This window comes from Hevea brasiliensis, chromosome 1 (genome assembly GCF_030052815.1).
Source record: "Hevea brasiliensis isolate MT/VB/25A 57/8 chromosome 1, ASM3005281v1, whole genome shotgun sequence".
NCBI lineage: Eukaryota > Viridiplantae > Streptophyta > Magnoliopsida > Malpighiales > Euphorbiaceae > Hevea > Hevea brasiliensis.
In genome coordinates, this window is record NC_079493.1 from 110,477,567 (window position 1) to 110,499,761 (window position 22,195).

General features: G+C 31.6%; 2 protein-coding genes and 1 long non-coding RNA gene across 10 annotated transcripts; all 3 read right to left on the reverse strand.

Annotated features, from left to right (window-relative positions):
* Positions 1-535: 535 nt before the first annotated feature.
* Positions 536-10,347, reverse strand: LOC110657338 (chaperone protein dnaJ 10). Of its 2 annotated transcripts, none has more exons than XM_021814601.2 (10): positions 10,191-10,347; positions 9,536-9,653; positions 8,961-9,020; positions 8,332-8,414; positions 7,608-7,773; positions 7,393-7,522; positions 3,305-3,463; positions 3,018-3,190; positions 1,003-1,083; positions 536-899 (listed from the first exon to the last, which is right to left on the reverse strand). In XM_021814601.2, the coding sequence occupies exons 2-10, from the start codon at positions 9,620-9,622 to the stop codon at positions 816-818; spliced, it is 1,023 nt and encodes a 340-aa protein (XP_021670293.1). In that variant the 5' UTR covers positions 9,623-9,653; positions 10,191-10,347; the 3' UTR covers positions 536-815. The 2 variants fall into 2 exon arrangements, with proteins under 2 accessions (XP_021670293.1, XP_021670230.2); XM_021814538.2 differs by having other exon boundaries at positions 10,187-10,315.
* A 2,185-nt stretch (positions 10,348-12,532) lies between these two features.
* On the reverse strand, positions 12,533-17,078 carry LOC131179932 (uncharacterized). The gene is made up of 2 exons (XR_009148911.1): positions 16,822-17,078; positions 12,533-13,080 (listed from the first exon to the last, which is right to left on the reverse strand). It is a non-coding gene; the product is annotated as an uncharacterized LOC131179932 (long non-coding RNA).
* Positions 17,079-17,747: 669 nt separating this feature from the next.
* On the reverse strand, positions 17,748-20,845 carry LOC110657231 (uncharacterized). 7 transcript variants are annotated; one of them, XR_009148908.1, is made up of 3 exons: positions 19,802-20,653; positions 18,915-19,681; positions 17,805-18,550 (listed from the first exon to the last, which is right to left on the reverse strand). XR_009148908.1 is itself a non-coding variant. In XM_058147162.1 (2 exons), exon 2 carries the CDS (start codon positions 18,247-18,249, stop codon positions 17,941-17,943), a length of 309 nt encoding a protein of 102 aa, XP_058003145.1. In that variant the 5' UTR covers positions 18,250-18,550; positions 20,753-20,845; the 3' UTR covers positions 17,805-17,940. The 7 variants fall into 7 exon arrangements, 1 of the variants encoding a protein (XP_058003145.1); XR_009148907.1 differs by having other exon boundaries at positions 18,915-19,684; XR_009148904.1 differs by having other exon boundaries at positions 18,915-19,696.
* Between the last annotated feature and the right edge of the window lie 1,350 nt (positions 20,846-22,195).

A 22,195-nucleotide genomic window follows, 5' to 3' on the forward strand; every position in this document is an offset into this window, starting at 1 on the left:
TGTTGTTACGGCTTCAATGAGAACCTCTTTGCCTTCTTTCCATCTTGCTATTTTGCTTTGGATTTTCTCCTTGATCTTGTTAAACAAGACTTCTTTTTTTTTTTGAAGTTTTGCTGTTTGGTTTCTAAGGATTGATATCCTTGGAGCAAGGGGAGGGAAAAGACATTGATTCTTGTTTTCAAGCCCAGACTGGCTTGATTGGTTCAATGAGAAAAACTGGGAATTGGGCCTATGACTAGTCTAAGTCACCTCTAAAAATTGAAAATTATAAAACTCAATGATCCTGCCAAGTAACGGATGACGTAGTCGACCCATTAGTTACATGGATGGGATGAGCCTTAGTCGTGTTTTTTTTTTTTTTTTTATAATAAAACGACATCGTTTTGCGTGTGTGATCATTATTGGTTAGCAACAAGAGACAACCCTCTGCAGGGCAAATTATTACAATGGTTATGCCTGTTTCTTCAAAAGATTAACTCTTTATACTGAATAATACAAGTTTATTACCTATATTTTTAGATAATTTTGGAAAACATGCATAAAACTCTCAGGCACTTTTCAAACAGAGAGCAGCTCAACACTGCAATTTGTCTGCCTTACAAATCTTGCTTGGCATCAAACATTAAACACCTTTGCAGTATCCTAAAGTCTATATGGACCAAAATTAATTAAGAAATCATTCCTAAACAACACAACTGGTAGCCGCCTCCATGTTCACAGGTCAACAGAAGGGTATGAAGCTACAGATACAAAACCAAACATTTTCAAAGACTATGCATCTACAGAGAACATGATAAGTGGTATCCAATGTACGACTATGATGACGAACCAGGACCAGCTCCTATCCTGTCACTTTCATGGCGCAGGCTGTTGTCCCTGCTGTAAGCAGATTCGGCACCCTGAGAAGCAGTAAAAAATTGACTTCTTTAGATATAAATTCAATATATAATGATGAAAGAAATATTACTGGTATAGACCAATATGGAAGAAAGGAAACCATACTTGAAAGATTATTCCAAGCGTTTTCAATCCCTTGGCCCGCAACCTCAGAACATCCTTGGACACACTAGGGTCCTTAAGCACCTGAAACAAAATATGCAGAAGCAAATCATTTCCTCGGTTTTCTTTTCATGGTAAAATGCAAGTGCGCAACCAGGCTATACATGATACACACACACACACACACACACACACACACACACACAACATTCCCCTTGGTGAGAAACACATAAATTTTGCCATAGAAATATATGTGCTTGATGCAGTATTTGAAGAGGATTAAACTTAGGAGTTATAGTTATTGTAGAATTAGGAAGTTTAGAGTTTTACTATTTAGGAATTATTATTATTATTATTATTATTATTATTATTATTATTTAAGTTAAAGCTTATTTAGAATTCTTAATTAGAATTGAATTAGGGTACATAATACTAATAAAATAAAGGGTTATAAAATTCTATTAATAGGTCAAGATTTTCTATTATTTGGTAGCTTTGATTATTATGATATTATTGACTAGAGAATTTTCTCTTTGTTCTTGAGAATTTGTTCTCTCCCCAAATCCCCTAATAACTATTGGTTCTACATCAGTGTGGGTATGAATGCAAGAGAAGTGTATCATAGCTCAAATTTAGGACCTTTATTCAAAACACCCATCTTCCCAAATGCTTATGCTAAGGGGTCTCCAGGTGAAACTAGAATTAGTCAAACTATCAAATTGCATTGCCATTTCCATGGAATAAACACTAGGAAAATAGACTCTAAGCAGGCCATGAGAGGTGCGCCATAAATCACATGACGTTTTAGCTCTGAAAATTTGTGACATTAAAGAGACATCAGAAATGAACAAGTAAAATTGGAATAAGATCAATTCTCAACATCTGTGCCATTGTGTTAGACTGAATAGTGAACGTTAAGGACTTAAAAGACTTATTCAATTATCAATTACAGATAAATTTGAATGGTCAGTTTCTTCTTTCCATGGATTCAAACTGCGGATGTGGCTATATTCGCGGTCGCAGATAATGAAAACAGGCTTAGAACGACTGTATCATAACAATAACGGCCTATCACTATGCAAATTTTTTTGGAAAAATTTGCAAAGTTAATGAAATGAATAGATATTTAAAGATACAATTAAAACTAAGATACATAAATTAAAACTAAGATACATAACTAAATAATAAGCATAAATACATCAAATTAAGGCATTAAATCCATCATTCTTAGATATCATTTAGATTAATCAATTTAAAACTAAAATAACCAGATCATGAATGGGCAAATGGAGAGTGACTCCTTGTGGTAGGATCCCGAATGGATTGATGTAGAAGTGTAGATTAGTTCTCCTTAACTTCACTATTTGATAATCGTAGCTCAAGAAATGAAGATATATGAAGAGGGAAAATTTGAGATGGGAAATTTGAGAGAAACAGATGGAGAAGTGTATAAATTAGAAACAAGATAAACTCTTTGCCTCTTTGCACCACAAATAAAAAGAATCAATATCTATCCAAGTTAGTGGCGGTCGTCACTCGTTAAGCAACGGCCGTTACTATTACATAACAGTAATTACTTGTTAAGTAACAGCCGTTATTGTTACGTGACGGCTGTTGCCCATTACAATTTTTTCACAGTTACTTAAAGGGGGTATCGGTAATAGTACCCCCAAAAACCTATAAATAATGATTTTAAACCATGCTTCTATCTCTTTGAACGACCAATAAAGCATGCAACATATTGAATAATCAGTCAGCTACTTGATTCTCTGTTGGTCTTAAAACACTCTAGATAGAGATTTAAAGTTATCAGACTCACATTAGAATGTCATGTGATAGAGCTCAGTAATAAACCAAATTACCCATTACCTATTGCCTTTCCACATGATCAGAGTTTGCATTAAGAATAAGACTTCAAAAGCTAGAAAAAGGTAAATAGCAACTTACAGCTTGACAGACATGTGATAAGGTTGACTCAATATGCTTCATAAGCTAGAGAAAGGTAAATAGCAACTTACAGCTTGACAGACACGTGACAAAGTTGACTCAATATCAACCACATTGATCTGCCAAAGGGATTGAAGCATAGCATCCTTCCTATCCTCAATGGCTTTTAGTAAATTCTCCTCGTTGTTTTCTGTTTGGTTCAACTTCTTTAGATCCTCCTGTATTTGAATCAAAGAAACAGCACCTGCAAAACAGATAAGAAATGAGTTTTTAGGTTCATCTCGAGGTTTGAATAAAAATGAATGAACTTGAAGTCCATTTCACCATATTCAACTTCATTAATGACAGAATAACATACCTGAAGCTGCCATTACTTGTGATTTTATCTGGTGTCCCTTATCTCGCACCCATTCTGCTAAAAATGGTACCTTCATATACCTTTTATCTTTTCCAAGCTCTTTAGCAGCTTTCCTCGTGTAAATGTAGCCAATGGTATGCAGCATCGCCTCACCAAATGCTGAAGGTTGCAACAATTATTAGTAGAAGGCAATTGCAATCATTTTAAAAGAATAACTGGATAATGCCAACAGAATGAAAAATGCTGCCTGTAACATGTATATGAAGCAATACAGATTCTGTAACTACCATCATTCATTGTTTGTCACATTGCAATGTAACTGAAACTACAGTATGATGTTTGAAAAAAGAAGTACAGTAAGTGATGCAGTCAAGGAAAGCTAGATTTAGGAGTTGTTTAGATTTAAGTCTTTATTCAGATTTTCAAGTAGAATCATGAAGTTTAGCAATTCTATTATTATTTAAGAATATTTAAAGAGTTCAAGAGTTCTATCAGTTTTAGCATTTTCCTAGTTGGTATTGGTTTGATATTCATAGTTAGATTGGTTTAGTATTTCCTTATTTTGGGGATTCCTAATACTAGTAGTAGTAGGACTAGTTATTAGTCCCTAAATACCTATGTTATTTAGGTATTGTTGAAAATCCCACATTGAAAGAATATGGAGTAAAAATGCAATATATAAGTGGTTGAATTGCAACATTAAATTGACTAATCATTTGGATATGTAAAGTAATTCAATCATTTATATAAACCCGAATTAAAATAAATTAAATTATAATTTGACCAGCATTTTCTTTAAAATTAACATGGTATCAAAGTCCAAATTGGGTTGTGAATTTCACCCACTCATAAGACTTTATAATTGAGCTCGTATCAAAGCTCAAATTGGGCTGTGGATTTCCTAAAGATTATCATTATTGACAATTGAGAATTAATAGAAATTTGAGAGTTTATTTCTTTTCACTTTGTGTGTTCTTGTGGTTCTACAATAATTTGATATTAGAGCCTGGTTCGACCGAGAATTCTGAAAATAGTTTTTGGTTTTATATTTTTCATTTTCTAAGAAAACTCTAATTTTTATTTTCTATAAAAAAATAAGGAAAAATATGAAAATTGCGTTCACCAGCAACAGAACAATTTTCTAATTCAAACAAATAAAAAATTATTCATATCTGTCATAATTAAAAAAATAAATCATTATAAAATATATTTAAAATTTTATTTTATTTTTAAAATTTTTTATTGTGTTATTTTTTTGTTTTATAATAATATGATTATTTTTTATCATTGTAAATAGATGTTTTTTAAATAATTATTCAATTTTAATTTAAAAAATTTATAATATAATTTTAGTTATAAAAAAATAATTGTTTTCCATTTGAAAACAATTGGGAAACAAAACTTTTGTTATAAAGGAAAACAGTGGAAAAACTTAAAGCTATTTTCCAAATCTTAGTTAAAGATTGGAAAATTAGAAAAGTAGTTTTCCAGTTTTTTATTTGGAAAACTAACACACGTGAACACAAAATTTTGTTTTCCAGTTTTCTTAGAAAACCTTTTTGGAAAACTACTCCAATTTTCTACAAGTGAACAGGTCCTTAATCTCTCCCTCAACTGCGTGACCGTTTTCATCCATCAAAAACATTCAGCTGGCGAAGTTTTGTTGATTTCTTGGAGTAAAACCACCTGATTTGCAGCCAAGAGTTAATAGTGATTTGCAATTTTCAAGGGAACAACTTTCCTAGTGAAACACAATCATTTTGTGATAAAATACTGGGACAGCAATAATGCTTTCCTAGCGGACCACAACTGCAACACTCAAAACAATCCTGCAGCCAACTGAAGGTCTGTCAATTAGCCCCTCAGCCAACTTAATGTGAATCTTATGTTGGACAAAAAAAAAACAAGAGAGAGTATAACTTCTGCAGCAATGAGAGTTACAAGGACAGATTCAACATGCTGCTTTCAAATTTGCAGGGGAAAAAAATCTAGTGCAACATCTATCATTGTATTTGAAGATTGTGTCTCTTCCTTAGCAATTAGATGCAAAGTGAGCTGAAATTCAAAGATTGCAAGTTGAAATCAATTCGTACAAGATTCAATTAGATGAGATATATCATTTGAGTAATGGATATGGTGGTGTTGAATTTTGTTTTCCTGACAAGCAAGAATTTCATAATGAAGAACAAGAAGAGTAGCTTGAAGAATCCAAAATTTTGAATTTGAGACTCCACATGTTGAAATCCAAAATGATAGGACTGAGTTGGGAAATTGGGGAACCTATTCTGGAGAAAGAAGCCAATGAGAATGAGAAAGAAATGTTTGAGAAATCGATCCTAAGGAAAGAAGCAAAAAACCATATAGAATACAATGAAATTTTAAGATTTAGCTAATTCTCTTATTCTTAGTGAATTAATGAGCCTTTCAATGCTAGTTGTGCTTGTGAATGATTTAATAAATTCAGATATTTCTAGGGATGTGAAGGGCAGAATGAAGTTGATTGTTTTAATCTAATTGCTAATGGCGAAGAAGATGAGTTACTTGATCTCTAAATTCAGTTTTTAATTCTTCTACATTACAAAACTTGAGGTCGAGTTTTCTCTAACCAAGGGAGAATCAAAACTAGATTTTGGAATTATTTTGATTTAGTCCTTAATTATAAAAGTAAGATCTTTTTTTCACATTGTCTATTAGAATTATGAAGTTTAGGAATTCTATTATTATTTAGGAGTATTCAAGAGTTCTATTAGATTAGTATTTTCCTAGTTAGAATTGGTTTGAAATTCCTAGTTAGATTGGAAGTTTTTCTTATTTTGGGATTCCTAATTAATAGCCTATAAATACAAATGCAATTCAGATTTTTTTTCCTAGAGATTATTATTATTGACTATTAAGAATCATTAAAAATTTGAGCTTTATTTCTTTTCCCTTTGAGTGTTCTTGTGGTTCTAAATCAATGAGACAGAGCTTCTACCATACGAAAACAACCAAGAATCTAATCTATTAAGCAATCAGGCAACCGCCCTTTTGAATAAACTAAACATGGACTACATTTATTCTACAAATATTGAACAATAAACTACAACAATCCTGATTATTTTTATTTACCAAATCTTTAACTCCAATTTTTCTTTGTCCCCTACATGCAAAACATACGTGAAAGGGGATACAAAATACAAGCAGTCAAGTATTTAAATGTGTTCCATTCTCTAATTACTGCTACTACTAGGAGCCATGAGAAATCTTTTGGTGATTGCTGGCATGGGCATTCTTGTATTTGTTAGAAACAAAGTTGAGAAATCAAGCTGATTGTAGTACAAGATTTTTTTCTTTTTCTTTTGATTCGTAAGAGTCAAACCAAACATTCTCCAACCACTGGAGCATGATAAATCTTTTTGTGATAGCTGGCATGGGCATTCTAGTATTTGCTAGAAACAAAGTTGTGAAACAAGCTAATTGTAGTACAAGATTTTCTTTTTCTTTTGATTGGCAGGAGTCAAACCAAACATTCTCCAACCACCCCCACCATTGAACTAAAGTGCAAGAGCAAAACATATCCTATATTAGATTATTATTCTTATATGTATTCTATATTATAAATTAGAATTATATTCTATATTTATATTCTATATCAAATAATATTGTTATTTATAATAAATATTATTATTTATTATATAGATTATTCTGTTATACAGAATTTAGAAATTTATATATTATTTTGTTATATTTTATTATTATATTATTTTTTATATCGCTCATTGAAAGAATAACTGAAATCAAGCAATAAAAAGATGATGTGAAAGATATCAGATTAAAAAAAAGAAAATAAAAAAGAAAAGCCTAACTAAAGAGAGAAAAACATTTTTTGAAACTAAAGTTCCATGTTTATTCTTCCTTGGGTGGTTGGGCCTTAGCACCAATATCAAGCATCAAATTTGGTTACAATGTAGAAAACTTCCTTTTGTTTCCTAGTTTGAGGAAGATGCCAACAAGAGCAATCATTTTTTCAATAGGTTTTTCGAAGTCAAACTTTCACAAAATGGTGATTTTAAAGTAATGCAACATGCAATAGCAGGAAGAAACTATACCAGCTGCAGAGAGGCGACGAGCTTCTGAATTTGCCCAATTTATGAACTCATCCACTTGACCTTCAACAAATGGTTCAAGGCGATTTTTCAGAATTGTTACGAGCTTTATTTCCCTCTCTTTCTGCAGTTCCTGTAGATTAAAAAGTAGCCAATAGCTTCAATCAATTGAACCAAAAAAACTCAAATTACATAAAACATTAGTGAAAAGAGAATACCTTCATCTTCTCCTGAACTCTCTGTTTGCGGATTTCAGCATCTTGCGTGTCTTCCTCAATTTCAACAGAAGCTAATGTAGCCAGTGCAAGTTGGCCAACATAATCGTCAAAAAACTCACTCCCAAATAGCATTCCAAAGACAGCTCCAGGATCTAACATGGAATCCCTGGCAAATAGAAGGTATTCTCTTGTTTTCTTTTGGAATAGACAAGACTAAGGAATATAAATAAACTAACTGATTTCACGTCCCATCAAGCACCATGAAAACATTAAGTTGTAATTGCCAGGGAAGGGTGCTTAACAGATAAAACTTAGAACAATAATCAAACAAAGGATACACTCAGATAAATCTTTTAGGATAAACCTGTTATCAATAATGCAATGACTGCTAATCTAATTTCCTTCTTGATGAACATTGTCATACAACGATAGAACCCTTGAAATGCTTACATATGGTTTTCGCACAACAAAAAGTTTGTACTCTTTCTTGTTTGATCAAATCAAGACAAAGATTCCCCATGATCAATTCAATGCAAAGATTCACCAATATAACCAAATGGATTTACTATCTACCAAATGCAAGAAGGTTTCCATGAACTAGAGTACTTTCTTTTAATTATTGTGTTCCAAAAACTCTCCAAAGGAATTTAAGGAATTTAGTAATGGAAAGCAAATTTATTGAGAAAGAAAATTTTCAAGCCTGTGTTAAGCTATATAAACTTACTGTGGTATTCCTTCCTTTCCATGCTTGTCATATGCTTGCCGCTTCTCAGGATCACTTAAGACCTGGTATGCCTCTCCAAGTTTCTATAAAGGTCCCATAAGGAAGAAAATAAGCACATGAAAGGGCAAAAAAGATGAAAGGTACAACTAAATTCCTTTTTTCTTTCACAATAATGTCTCTAAAACTATATAAGCCATCAAGGAAACTGAACAAAAAGGCAAGGAAACTGCAGATGAAGGCTTAAAAATAATCTTCTCAGTAATGAACAGTCAGGACAGCATCATAAAACTCGGGTTTCATCATTCTATTATACAGTTCAAAGTAACATAGTATTATCCATTGACAAAGCTGAACAAACAAACTAGCACAAAACATAGCAAACTCGGGTTTTCCTCATTCTATAATACAGTTCAAAGTAACATAGTAATATGCATTTACAAAGCTGAACCAACAAACTAGCAGCATAGAGAGCAAACTCAGTTTTTCCTCATTCTATAACACAGTTCAAAGTAACATGGTACTATCCATTTACCCAGCTGAACTAATAAACTTAGGAGCAAACAGAACTGCAGTAACTTGACATGATAAAAAGATCTAATCTTGACACAGAATCAGTTTTGCTAGCTAACCTGAAAATTTTCTGCAGCCTTTGGATCACCAGGATTTTTATCTGGATGAACTACCCTTGCCTGTTCACAAGTGCATAAAAACATCTCATCAACAACAAATACTATCATAACCATATTCACAAACATTCTACTTCTTTATTTGGGTAAATAACGTTTTTGTATGAGTATTAACTCTCGTTTATATAGGATGAAAAATATTCAAAGTAACTCAAGAAATAAAAAGTCATTGGCTACTGTCCAAATAGACCATTGTCCACCTGATAGTGTAGATCAGAGATTCAATCCCTAGCACCCTTGCCCTTTAAAAATTTCAGTTACACCAAAAAAAAAATAATAAATGAGAAAAATACAGATAAAGTACAGAGTTCTTCATATGTTTCCTTATTTTGAGCATAGAAGCAGAAATTGCAGCTGCAGGTTAAGGCTGGAGTTGAATCACGCAGACCATTTTCAAGAAGCAGCAAATAATATTTCTTCACACTATTATTTCCCCCCTTTAAATGGGGAGTGAAGCTATGAACTCTGCAACTAAATAATATAATAGAAAGTGCTTTGAGGTTGAATTGAAATCTAACCTTGAGGTAGTAAGCCTTCTTGATATCTGCGGCAGAGGCATCCACATTGACACCCAAAATTTCATAATAGGTAGTATCTTTCACCATCGGTTTTGATTTAAGATCAAGACTTCTAGAACTAGAGAAACCAAGACAACGAATTAAATTGAAAAAAAAAAAAAACAAAGGGACAAATAAATCCAACAAGGAAATTAGCAGCACAGAACAAGGGAAAAAATGATAGTCAAATTGTTAAGACATGATAAAAGAAAATTGTATCCATTTATAAGCACCAAGAAATAAATGGAACAAAGAAAAAACAAACAATATTTATTCTTCCAAATTGTAGAATGGGTATCCAAATAAGAAACAGTTCCCGAATAGAATGGCTTTGATAGAAACAATGAAACTTAAATAGTATGACAAATCTAGATCTTAGGCAATATCCACCAAAACAACAATTAAAAATAACACAAATTTAAATTCAAATAGAAGGTCCAAGAACGAAAGCCAAAAGAAAAGAAAAAAAAAAAAAAGAAAAGCAATTAAGGAACAAAATCAAGAATCAAGAACCAAGAACTTGCATAAGTAGAAAAGCAAATGAAAGAAATCTGAGATATATACATATATTATACAAAAGATTAGAGAAGGATAAAACGTAAAGAAGCTTACTTACAGCCAAAAAGAGAATCACAGAGCAAATGCAGAGGAGAAAAGAATTTCAGACACAAGTGTGATCTATCTGCTTATGTTGTTTTTGTGATTGGCTAAAAAAAAAATAACCAAAAGCGGTGGCCGTGGCAAGGAGAAGAAGCAGGCACACCATACACGGTGTCGTTTTGCTGGGCGATGCTTCGTGGCAAAGAGGAGTGACGTGTCGGTAAGTAACTAAATTTTGACAATGACAAGGTACGCGGTCTGTGCAACTCGCTGGTTTGTTACAGAGTATTTATGGCGGTCTGACACTTATATATACAGATTTCAATTTTGTAAAATATATTTTTCGGTTTCGACTCAATTGCAAGGCTTATTTTAATATCTTTAAACTTTTATAAGTTTTTGTAATTTTAATTTTATTAAATAATAATCTTTCTGATCAAATTGTGATATTCTCTCATTCTCACTTGCCACCTCTCTCAATTCACACTTGCCACCTCTCTTATTCACAAAAACGGTTGCTCCTTCCTCACACTTCCACTCCTCTTTCGTGGTCTCCTCGATGTTCAGCACGACATGGAAGCTCTAAAGAAATTCGACGGCGCGAATTGCTGCCGCCGGAGGGGGGGGGGGGGTGGTGGTGGGTGGTGGGTGTGGTTGATGTGCATACGCTTGGTAGGCTTAAAGGGAGTGGAGATGATGAAAAAAGTGTTGCAACCGTTGACAAGAAAGTCATGGAAGAAGAGGCGACGAGTGCCTGCAACGGTGGTGTGGCTAGCGATTTCCCTTTCTTTACTCGCATTTCTCTCTGAATCTAAGATTCTCATATAACTAATACAATAAATTCTTTCTGATAAAATAAAATCATCTAGGACAGCAGAACATAAGATTTTGAGTAAACAGGTAAGTGATGATTGACAAAATATGTACAAAGGTTAAATTTAACCTATATTTAACTTTTTATCAAAATTAATTTAAAAGTTTGAATTGAAATTCAATATATTGAAAATAAATTTTTTATTTAAATTTTTTACTTGAATAAAAGTTTAATTTCTTATTTTTTTTAAGTTAAATTAAAACTTTGAATTAAATTAAATAAAATGATAATAAATTAAATTAAATTTCCTAACAAATACAAGGATAAAAGTATCTATTTCTATCCAATTTTTCTATTATGTGACCTCAACGATAGACATAGTTCTTGCTTAATTTTGGTAAGGCCTTGATGAGACTTTTTTGCTTTGCTGCATTTCAAGCTCTAACGCATAGTCTTATGAAAATAGAATGGGTTTAACTCATTTAAAGAGAGGAGATTTATTCAAATTTTACACAAAGCATAAAATATTTATTCTAAATCAACGTAAGACAATACACTCACTTCACGTTTACATGTGAATATTTAAAGTGTAAATTTTATAGACAAATACATCTGTAAGTAACCTAATATTGAAATATGATATGTTGATACTATGCAGTGAAAATGAGTTGAGTCTAACTCACCTCAAAGATGGCTAAAGGTGGATTTACTCAAATCTTATATGTAGCACAAAGTTATTATCCTAAACCAATATGGGACAACATCTAGTAAAACTAATTAGCACTTGTAATGAATCTAATCAAGACATGAATAGGAGACATTTTTATGGAATTGATAATTGTGATTGTGAGCCTTCATCTATACGGTGATCTAGATCCAAAACAACCCTTTTAACAAACTAAGCTAAAACCTTCATCCTCTTTATTGGGACTGATCACACTAATTTGAAAATTATTTTTAGAGTTGCATTATTTGGGGAGTAATATTTTTTTATGGGGTTTTAAAGATTGAACATTCAAGTGATTGTGGTAGCTATATATCATCAGCTATCTACGTACTTGGGGGCAATGTGCATGAATTAATTGTCTAGAAAATGGCCGCTACAAGAAAAAATCATATTTGTGACGGATAAATTCGTCACAAATTTATTTTTGTGACAGATTTGTGATGGAAAAATAGACATTGAAATTTTTCTTGTCACAAATTTTTAGTGACGGATAAAAAATCTATCACAATTTGTGACGGAATTCATCCATCCAACACAAATTATTAACCGGTCAAAACACGTATCCATCACAAAATTGGGTAGATTAGTCACGGAAAATTTTGTCAAAAATGTTTTCCGTCACAAATTTTTTGACTAATTTTTTCGTGATGGAAAACTTTTCGTCACAAATTTATGACGGATTATAATTAGTCACAAAATTAATTTTTTTATATTTTATTTTTTTTTAATAATAAACAAATAATAATGAATTAAGAATTATTATATTTATATAATTAGTAATAAACTAAAATAAATATAATAATAAAATTTACATTAATTAGCAAATAAAAATACCATATATTATATAAAAGTATAAAGTTAACCATCCGAGTAATAAGTTCAGTTAACAAATGTATATAAATAATATCAAGCTATAGATTTAGTGTGCTCTGATTACGGGGATCAACAGAATCACTTGAAGGGTAGGATGATGACGCCATTTGCCTCATCATACACCTCATCTCCTCTTGCATAGAGCGAAACTGCTATTCACTCTGTTGCCTGAGGCGTAATACCTCCTCCTCAACGCGTTGCTGAAGAATTCACTCTTTATTTTCCCTCATGCGCATGATCTCCTCCTCAAGCACTCTAATGCGCTCATCAGCAACAAGATCTGTCACCGTAACTGTCCTACGTGAAGTCGTAGAGCTACTGAATGAGTTTGGGTAAAGTTGAAGCATGAGAGCCCAAACCGTACACGTGCCGCTTCTTCTCTCCACCCACAATATCCAAGTATAGGCAATTCACATTTATTGAGATCTCCTGTGAATCGTCATTCTGTGAGTTCGAAGTAGCATTAGTAGCAGCAGCAACCTCCATTTGATCCTGCATATAATTATTAGAGTTAATAATTAATTACAAGTAATAATAAAACTAGGAAAATGAAACTTAAAAATTTCAGTATATAAACTTCATAATTAAAAAAATTTCAGCAGAGTGCCACTATAATAGGACATATCATACCTGCTAATGAAGGCAAAATAATATTCCTGCATATAAAATAACAATTTTAATATCCTCCTTATACCATCCACTGCTACAACATTTATATACAAATACAAGTACTTCTAAAACATTAATAATATAACTCAATTTATATCAGTCAATTAACAATATTACATTGAATCATATCACTCTTATATTAACTTTGAAAATGAAATATAAATATTAATACATAAAACAATAAATATGAAAATTAAATATACACAATAATTTAAAATCTTAATAATTATCAAAATTCCAGTAGAGTATCATTTGTCCCAAAACATTTCATACTTGCCATGAAGGCAAAATAATGTTTCTGCAATTAAAATAACACTTTCAATATTCTCCTTATATCATCAGAAACTGTAACATCCTCACTTTAGCTAGTCCGTACAGTCTACTGTTCCGGTGACCAATGTCGGTCCAGACAGCTAGAATGTTCGGAAAAATATTTAAACTAAAGTGAAGAACCATAATTAACTCAAATATTAATAAGAAAAATTTAAGAAAAATTTTAGAAATAAAATACAACTAAGTTAAATGAGCCGGTGCCCTAGCGATGGGTAACCTAGTGAGAAGTTGCGGTTCTCGCAACTAGGAGCCCTAGACCAGGGGAAAAAATTATAAAATAATTTTTGGAACTCCAGAAAAGGGTCATTGAGGTTTTTATGGCATTAGAAAACCAAGAAAATGCTTAGAAAAATTTTTCAATCGGTACAGACAATTTTGGCCCGTTAAGCCAAACGGAGGGCATTTTGGTCATTTCGTTTTCAGAGATGATTTTTTGCCAACTTATCCAGTTAAATAAATAATTTATATAACATAAAATATGAAAAAATATTGTTAAAAATTTAATTGCAATTAAATAGACAAGAAATGAAGAGAAAATGAAAGAAAATGGACTTATGACATCATAATGATGTCATTAAAGTTCTCCCACCCAATCCAAAGTTGACACATGGCATAAATTTATTTAAAAAAGACCAAATGGGCTGGAAAACAAAAGAAAATCAGAACTCTTCTTCCTCATCTCTTCCTTGCCGTGAACCTCCACCATAGTTACCCATTTGCAAGCTTTTCAAAGCTTGATTTTCTCTAGCTTCCACACCACAAAACCCTAACCTAGCAACACAAAAAAGTGTTCTTATACCTTGGAGATTCTTTTGGGAGCAAAAAAAAAAGGAAAGAAAGAAATCTAGCAAGTGGAGAAACTTCACTCCCTAAAGGTTAGTGACTTAATTTTAATTTTTACTTTGAATACATGTTTAAGGACTTGAATGAGTGTAAATTACAAAGGAAATTTATTAAATACCACTTGTATGCCATCCCTTATTTTCGGAAGCCATGGCTAGGGTTTGATTGTGATGAGTTTAATGAAGTTAAAAGGTTATTATGGCTGCCCTTAATGTGTATCTCATAAGTGAATTGATAAATCAATGATAATGCATGGTTTTATAATGTTGAGTTAGGGTTTGGGGTGGAAAAATGAGACTTTGAGCATGTGATAATAGAAGTAGGTTTTAATGGTCAATTAGTGACCATTTGGTATTGTTTGAATAAAAAATGAAGTACATTGTGTAGTGGGATTGGAGCTTGGTGTGGCTGCCCTTGGTGACCTGCAGAATTGGACATGAGTCCAGCAGGTTTGGGAAGCAATAACTTGAATTATAGAGGTCCAATTGGTGCAAGGCCAATTGGACATGAAACTAGACACATAATGGCACAACTTTGGTGAAGCAACCATGCCCAGAAAACCAAACCAAGTTGACCAAAAGTTTGCCCTAATCTGGGTGACCTGCAGTCTGCCTGGGCAAAATGACCAAATGAATAGTGTTTGGTCATTTGGCCATAACTCAGTGTAGAAAGGTCCAATTGACCTGAAATTTTACCAGCAACAAGCTGAGATATAGACCAACAACTTTCATGAAGAAACCTAACCCAAATTATGACCAGAACATATTCAAAAGGTGAGTTGTAGTCACTGTTCCTAACACTGTAGATTTGGTCAGTCCAGAAATTCTGGACAAAATTTCAATCCGGCCAGTTGTGGTCTTTGGGCCATAACTTGAGCTACAAAACTTCAAATGGAGTGATTTAAAAAAGGAAATGCAACTAGACAAAATAAGGAACAACTTTAGTGTTGATTATTTTACCAAATTTCTACTGCAAAAATGACTAATGGAACAGTAAAAACAAAGCATGAAAACTGAAAATTCTGTCCAATTAACATTAAGCTTAGAAATGGTATTGGCAACCAATACCAACAAGTTTAAAATGCAAAATGTGGTATGTTGGAAGTATTTAAACCAATGTACCTATTGCCTATGCAAAAGTCAATATTTTTGTTGACTAATGAATAGAATAGTAACACTAAAACTTGAATTGCAAAAATTGTGAAACTTAAAAGTGTAAAATGCCCTAGTATACCTAGCAAGATTGGTTTAGATAGGTTAGCATGCCAATAGGATTCTGTTAGCAGTACTGCATATGGCTTCATGTCATTCTGTGTTTCATGGCTTCCCATGCCATTCTGTGACATAATAGCATTTGGTTATATTATTTGAGTTGATATACTTGGGTTTTAAACCTGACAATTATTACAGTTTATTAGCTGTTCTGTTGCACACTGGGAGACACAATGTGACCGATGGTGTGATGGTCCAAGGTACTTAGTACCCAGTGCCAGTTTACCCGTTTATCCAATCCAGTCGACTGATATAGGTTACTCGGGCAATGATAATAAACCTTACCAAATTTTAATTGAATAATACTACAAATAATATCAGAAATTAAATTAGCAGAATTGTTTAGCGCGTCGCTTTTTCCACGCGCAGGTACTGGAGACCTAGCTGGGGAGCCCAGCAGACATCAGACAGGGTGAGCCTTCAGAGCTGCATCCAGAGTCCAGAGTCACCTCACCTCTGCAGTGCATATGGTAGGACATTAGGATTTTGGGTAGCATTTTATATTTTGCATTTTGTATTAGCTTTGGGTTGTAACTATAAACTCTTGTAATTATGTAATGATGTAAATATATGAAATTTCATATTATTGGAATTTTCTGTATATTATGTTGAGAAATATTTATGAATGTGCTTCCAGCAATGAAGTGAAAAGAAAAATTTCTGAAAATAGTGTTGTGATTTGAGATTGAGATTTTGAGATTGACTTGAATGTGTATAATGGAGTTTGGATTTAGAAATTATATTGGAAGTATTTTTAAACAGGTTCAGAAGAACTGTTTTTCCAATTTATAGCCTGCACTCTGCCGGATTTTCTATAAAATTTGTGAAAAAATTCAAATTTATCAAAAATTAAAAATAAATGAATTAAAAAGGATAAATTGTAATAGAAACATAAATTGGTGCTCCGGCACACTGAGTGGCATAACTTGCTTGGCTACACTGTAGACGAGTAAGAGGTGTCACAGAAACTACATGATTTACTCACAAAACCAAGCACTTCTAAAACATTCATAAGATACAAATAACAGTAAAAATAAAATGAAATTTAATAACAATAACAATATAACATATGCATAATAATCCAAATGAAAATAAAAGTAAAATAAAAATTACTTACATTAATACTCTGAGACCTAGCATCAACAAAGGTTCCATTCTTTTTTTTATGTAACTTCTTAAATACCTCCCATTAATCAGGATCACAGTGCAATTCTTTAACCTAAAATTTATATAAATTTAAAATAATAAATCTATTGTTAATATCATGAAATATGTAATAATAGTTAATTAAAGAATTAAAAAGTGAAATACAATACCATTTTCAGACTGTGCTCCATAGTAAACCTGGAACCACCAGTATGCTTGCTTAAACCAGTGCCTGGACCACTAGTCTCGCTACGCCTATTTTGAGCAACGATACAGGATTTAACAATCCACTCTGGAGTGGACCAGTGTGCGATCCAGCTATCCCATACATCTTATGCAACACCTATAAGTTTTGTTCCTTTCTTCTGCCAAGTGTATAATTTCTTATTGTACAGGAGAGATGCCACTTTATTCCAAGTATCTTTAATTATGTCATCATCAGTTGCATTCAATTGACATTTTTTCTAAAAATTTAGCATTTTGATTATTAAAATAATTATATCAATAACAGTAAGTATGGATATTTTTGTTAGAAATAAAAAACAATAACCATAAATTCCTGCCAGTAAAAGTCACAGGTAGATGGAGAGACATCTTTCCATGTGTAACTAGTAGCATCTTATCGCTCCCTAAAAGTGCCCATGATATGGATCGAGATAGTATGACCATTAGGAATGAACCTAAAAAGAAAAAGACTAAAAATTAACATCTTCTATCATATTTAAAACTAAATCCCTTTGATTGTTTACGTTAAGAAATAAGATATGTAATGTACAATAATGTTACTTACTTTCCCCTTGCAACTCTAATCAATCCGATTAGATAGGTATGAGCCAGAAGCAGAACCAATAGAAGCATCTGGAGTACTAGGAAATGATGCTGGCAAACTACTTATATTGTCTAGGTGGCAAGTTAGGAAGACCACCTTCATCTGTCATTTGTATAAAAAACATGTTTCTTTCTCAACTCACATCGAACACAAATCATTAATAATTAATATCATATACAATAATCATTGTATTTTAACTTACTAAATTAATAGTCATTACATCGAAATTGTAAATGAAAAACAATTAAGCAAGAAATTTTATTAAGTATCTTCATCTTCATCATCATCATCATTGTCATCATCATCTTCTTCTGCTTCCTCCTCTTCTTCTTCTTCTTGGTCTTCTTCTTCCTCAACTACATCAACAGTTTCATTTTCTGGCACATCATCTATGTCAATGAATGAACCATTCACATACAGCGTACTATCTGTTTTATCCATGTGAAAATCAATTTCATGCAATTGATTGCAATCTTCTTGAAATGCTAAATCAATGGATTGTTGTGATATTTCTGAAACCTCCACAATAGGTCGTGTCTTTATTTTGCAAACGGCAAACCATTCATTCATAGTCCTCTATCATGTAGGATAGGTTGCATAATACACTTGAGCAGCTTGTGTAGCCAAAATAAATGGCTCGTATCTGTTAAATGCCCTTTTGCTGTTAACTTCAACAAGCTTATATTGTGGATATACTCTTGTACCATGTTTTGGTGTTGGATCAAACCAAGTGCACTTAAATAATACGGTTCGCTTGACTGGTAATGCAGGGTACTCTAATTGCACTATTTCTGTCAGCCGACCATAATACTCAAGATCACTTGCACTGTAACTAAAGCCCTTGATGCATACTCCACTGTTCATTGTAGACCTACTTGAACCATATACTTTAGTGTGAAACTTGTATCCATTAACATAATATCCATAAAAGGACTTAACAATATGCAACGGACCTTTTGCAAGGTCTTTAATGATTTGGTTGGCAATGTTCGATAAAGGATCATGCGCCTCTTGACAAATTATAAGCATTAGCTAATATGTAAGAAAATTTGGTTCTAATAATGGATATAAAGAATGTATATAAATTATTACTCATGTATTTCTCAAACCAAGATACAAACTCCGTTTCAAGTTTTGCATCTTCATAGATTCTTTTAAGAAAAATAAAAAAAAAAATGAAGTTAATCTAGCATCAAATGTAAATGGTTTTCATATCTGCATCATTAATAACTCACTTAATGTATGGTTTAACTTCATCGCAATTCAGCAAAATATAGGTGCGAGTTGAGTGAAATTCTGTGCTATCTAATCGCTTGGATTTCTCTCGATCAAAAGATCGTCCAGATTGTTTGAATATGGATAGCTGGAATTAGGGTGCTAGAGCATGTGAAGTGCCAGCTGGAAAAGGGAAAAGGAAGTGTATAAATATAGACAGCATTAATTCAGGAGAAAGCATGCTTTTGGAATCTGAAATTTTCTTTGGTTAAGAGAGGCAGAGTATTATCTGCATGGGGCTGAGTTCTTGGGTTTGTCTATCAGCCTTTTTCTTGTTCATTTCTTTGTTCTTAGTATTGATTGTATTTGAGAGGAAGAAGAGTACTGTATTTGTTGAATCTGAGCTAAGCTTTATTATTGAATCAATATCAATGACATTGCCTATTTACAATTTTCTTTTCAATCTCAATTACTCTATTCCTTGTCCATATCAGAGAGAGAGAAGGAAAAATCTTTGGCATTGACTAGCGGAATCTGGAGTTTACTAATAGATTGGACTATTGTTGAGCAATTTTAAAAGAATTAACACTTGATTTTAAAAAATTTTACTTTTGATTGTAAAAGCAATTTTACTTTTAGAACTTCAAGCATTGCTATCATATCAATAAATTGGTATGAATTGATTCAGCAAAAACCGAGGGAAAATAAACAAGCAATACCAAAGAATAGTATCTTTCTTAACATTGTTTATGGCTCAAAGCTAATATGCTAAGCAAGAAAGTATGACCTGCTGATAAAACATCTTTATGACAATAACTCAATAAGTACTAGCAGGCAATATGGTACAGTATAAGATGTTCAAAAGGACAAATTATCACGATGAACTGATAAATGCTAAAGAAAATACCTGAAATCGTCAATTAGAATAATTATTTCAAGTGCCAACAAGGGAATAAAGACAACCTTCAGGTTAACAACTACAACTGATCCTCAATGACATAAAAGTAATAGCAGAGTGTTTTCTAATACCATAAATACTCTCAAGATAAATACAAAGAAGCAGTTTAAATGCAATGAGCAATGGCATTGCTACGACTGTGTGGCATTATGCCCACTATCCAAGAAAGAAAACATCAATGGTGCATATTCAGAAAATAGTATCATGGATTAAAAAAAAATTCAAATTCAGGTCTACAATTTTTTTTAAATGATGATCTTGAAGTGTGTGTGTGTGTGTGTGTGTATATATATATATATAAGCAGAAAACTAGAGAACACCCTGCGTTTGTGGCTCTGTATTATGGTGTCAATTAAATGAGATTTGTGGACTTAATTTAGATTATCACAATTAATGTAGAAAAATTGTAATTAATTGATAGGAAAATAAATTAATGGAAATCAATTGATAGGAAAATAAATAGACAGCAGGGGGGAAACAGCACCATAAAGCAAGCCATAAACAATCCAAACAAAAATTGAAAAACTAACAACATCAACAACAAGCAATTCATAAAAACTAGAAACAGGAACTATATCCCTTGATTCAAGCATAAGAAGTAACAAAACCCAACAATCCTAAAAATGTCATAAATTCCACTGTTGCACCACAAATAATCAAACTCGAAACCACACAAGCAAAAATATGACAAATAAGAAACCAATCTCTCAGTGAAACGAAAATCAAAATAGCAAGTCGGTGACTTGAGAGGTAACTCTATGACATCCAAACCAAGAATTTGAAAAAAAAAAAAAAAAAAAAAAAAAGAGCTACTGGAGAACAAGCCAAATGTATTGAAAATGAGCCGGATCAACTATTAAGACCGATGGAACGAAAGAAACGACCGAAGCAAATGCTGACCTTGTACGAAGAGAAATGGCCTAGCAGAAACTGAGAGAACCGATGGAATGAGGAAAGGGAAGAGAGTTGGGTACCCAAAGTTAGAATGAGAGAGGGAAAAAGAAGTTGGCTCTGTGTTTACACTTTATGTTGCCTGTTCTTTCGAAGTCAAAACTACGCAGTTTTGACATTACAATATTGATTTATGTAATTGTAATTAAAATTTGTTGCAATTAAAATAAAACAAAAATTTATCATTTTCTTTTTACTAGTTTTATTTCAATAAAATGTAGAGTGGGCTCTCCACAACTAAAATAATCAATATTATAACTTCTTAAATATTATTTTAATTATTTTATTAAATTAAGTTATTTTCATCATTGTTGTAAATAAATTTTTTAATAAATTAATTAACTATTCACATTTCATTAATTTTTCATTAATAAAATTTCACAATAAAATAATTTAAAATAATTTTATTTATTTATTATCTAATATTTTAAATATATTTCTCATATAAAATTAACTTAATTTTTTATAAGAAAAATTAAATTTCAATTACATGTTATAAATGAAAATTTTACTTTGATATATCATAATTTTATATAATAATATAATATAATGTTTAATAGTGTATTAATTATATTGAGAGCATATATTTATTATTTAATAATTTAATTTTTTTTTTTTTAAAAATCATTCGGTATCCGAAACCCACTAACCTAATTAATTCAGAGGGCTCAAACTCAAGACCATTAGTTAAGGGAGAAGAGACCTCTTATCATCCCATCTCAACGCTTTAGGGTTAAAGAATTTAATTTTACCTTTCATATAAAATTAACTTAATTTGTTTTTCTATACAAATTGCAATCAAAATCCCAGCAATGGAAATCAATTGATAGGAAAATAAATCAAAAAAATAGTAATTGCAAGCGTGGCATAAAGTTTACCTTGATAAATTAGTTTATAAAATCATGTATATTAAAGTGGAATTCATTTTATTAGCAAATAAAATGATCTTAAATTAAATTTAAAAAAGATAATATTAATTAATGCAAATTTCACTGAATAGTTAAATGATTAAAAATTAATTAAAATGATAATAATAAAAAATATAATAGCAAAAAAAATATTTTGAAATTCATATGAACACTTAGGTGGTATAAAATTAAAATAAATAAATAAAAATTTCAAAATTATATTAATAAAATAAACAACTAAATAAAAGTTTAAATAGGACCTTACATTTTTTAAATTCTGAAATTTTAATTAATTAAAAAAATGAAAAAAATAAGAAACTGTTACAAAGAAAAATGATTACAACACTATAGGTAAAACAATGAATTACATTTTCCTATAAAATTGTTTCAAAACTATAATTAAATATTTTAAAGTAATTAAAATTAAAATAAAAATTAAAAAGAGAAAAATAAATTGAATTATAATATATTTAAATCAAATTAT

What these genes read in the sequence shown, in the direction of transcription:
- LOC110657338 (XM_021814601.2), bottom strand. Translation starts at nt 9,622, where the DNA reads ATGGTGAAAGATACTACCTATTATGAAATTTTGGGTGTCAATGTGGAT. An exon ending in AGAAGGCTTACTACCTCAAG is followed by an intron (nt 9,021 to 9,535) that starts GTTAGATTTCAA and finishes ACTTGTGAACAG; the next exon opens with GCAAGGGTAGTTCATCCAGA. An exon ending in GGAAAGGAAGGAATACCACA is followed by an intron (nt 7,774 to 8,331) that starts GTAAGTTTATAT and finishes TCTATTTGCCAG; the next exon opens with GGATTCCATGTTAGATCCTG.
- LOC110657231 (XM_058147162.1), bottom strand. Translation starts at nt 18,249, where the DNA reads ATGAATGAATGGTTTGCCGTTTGCAAAATAAAGACACGACCTATTGTG.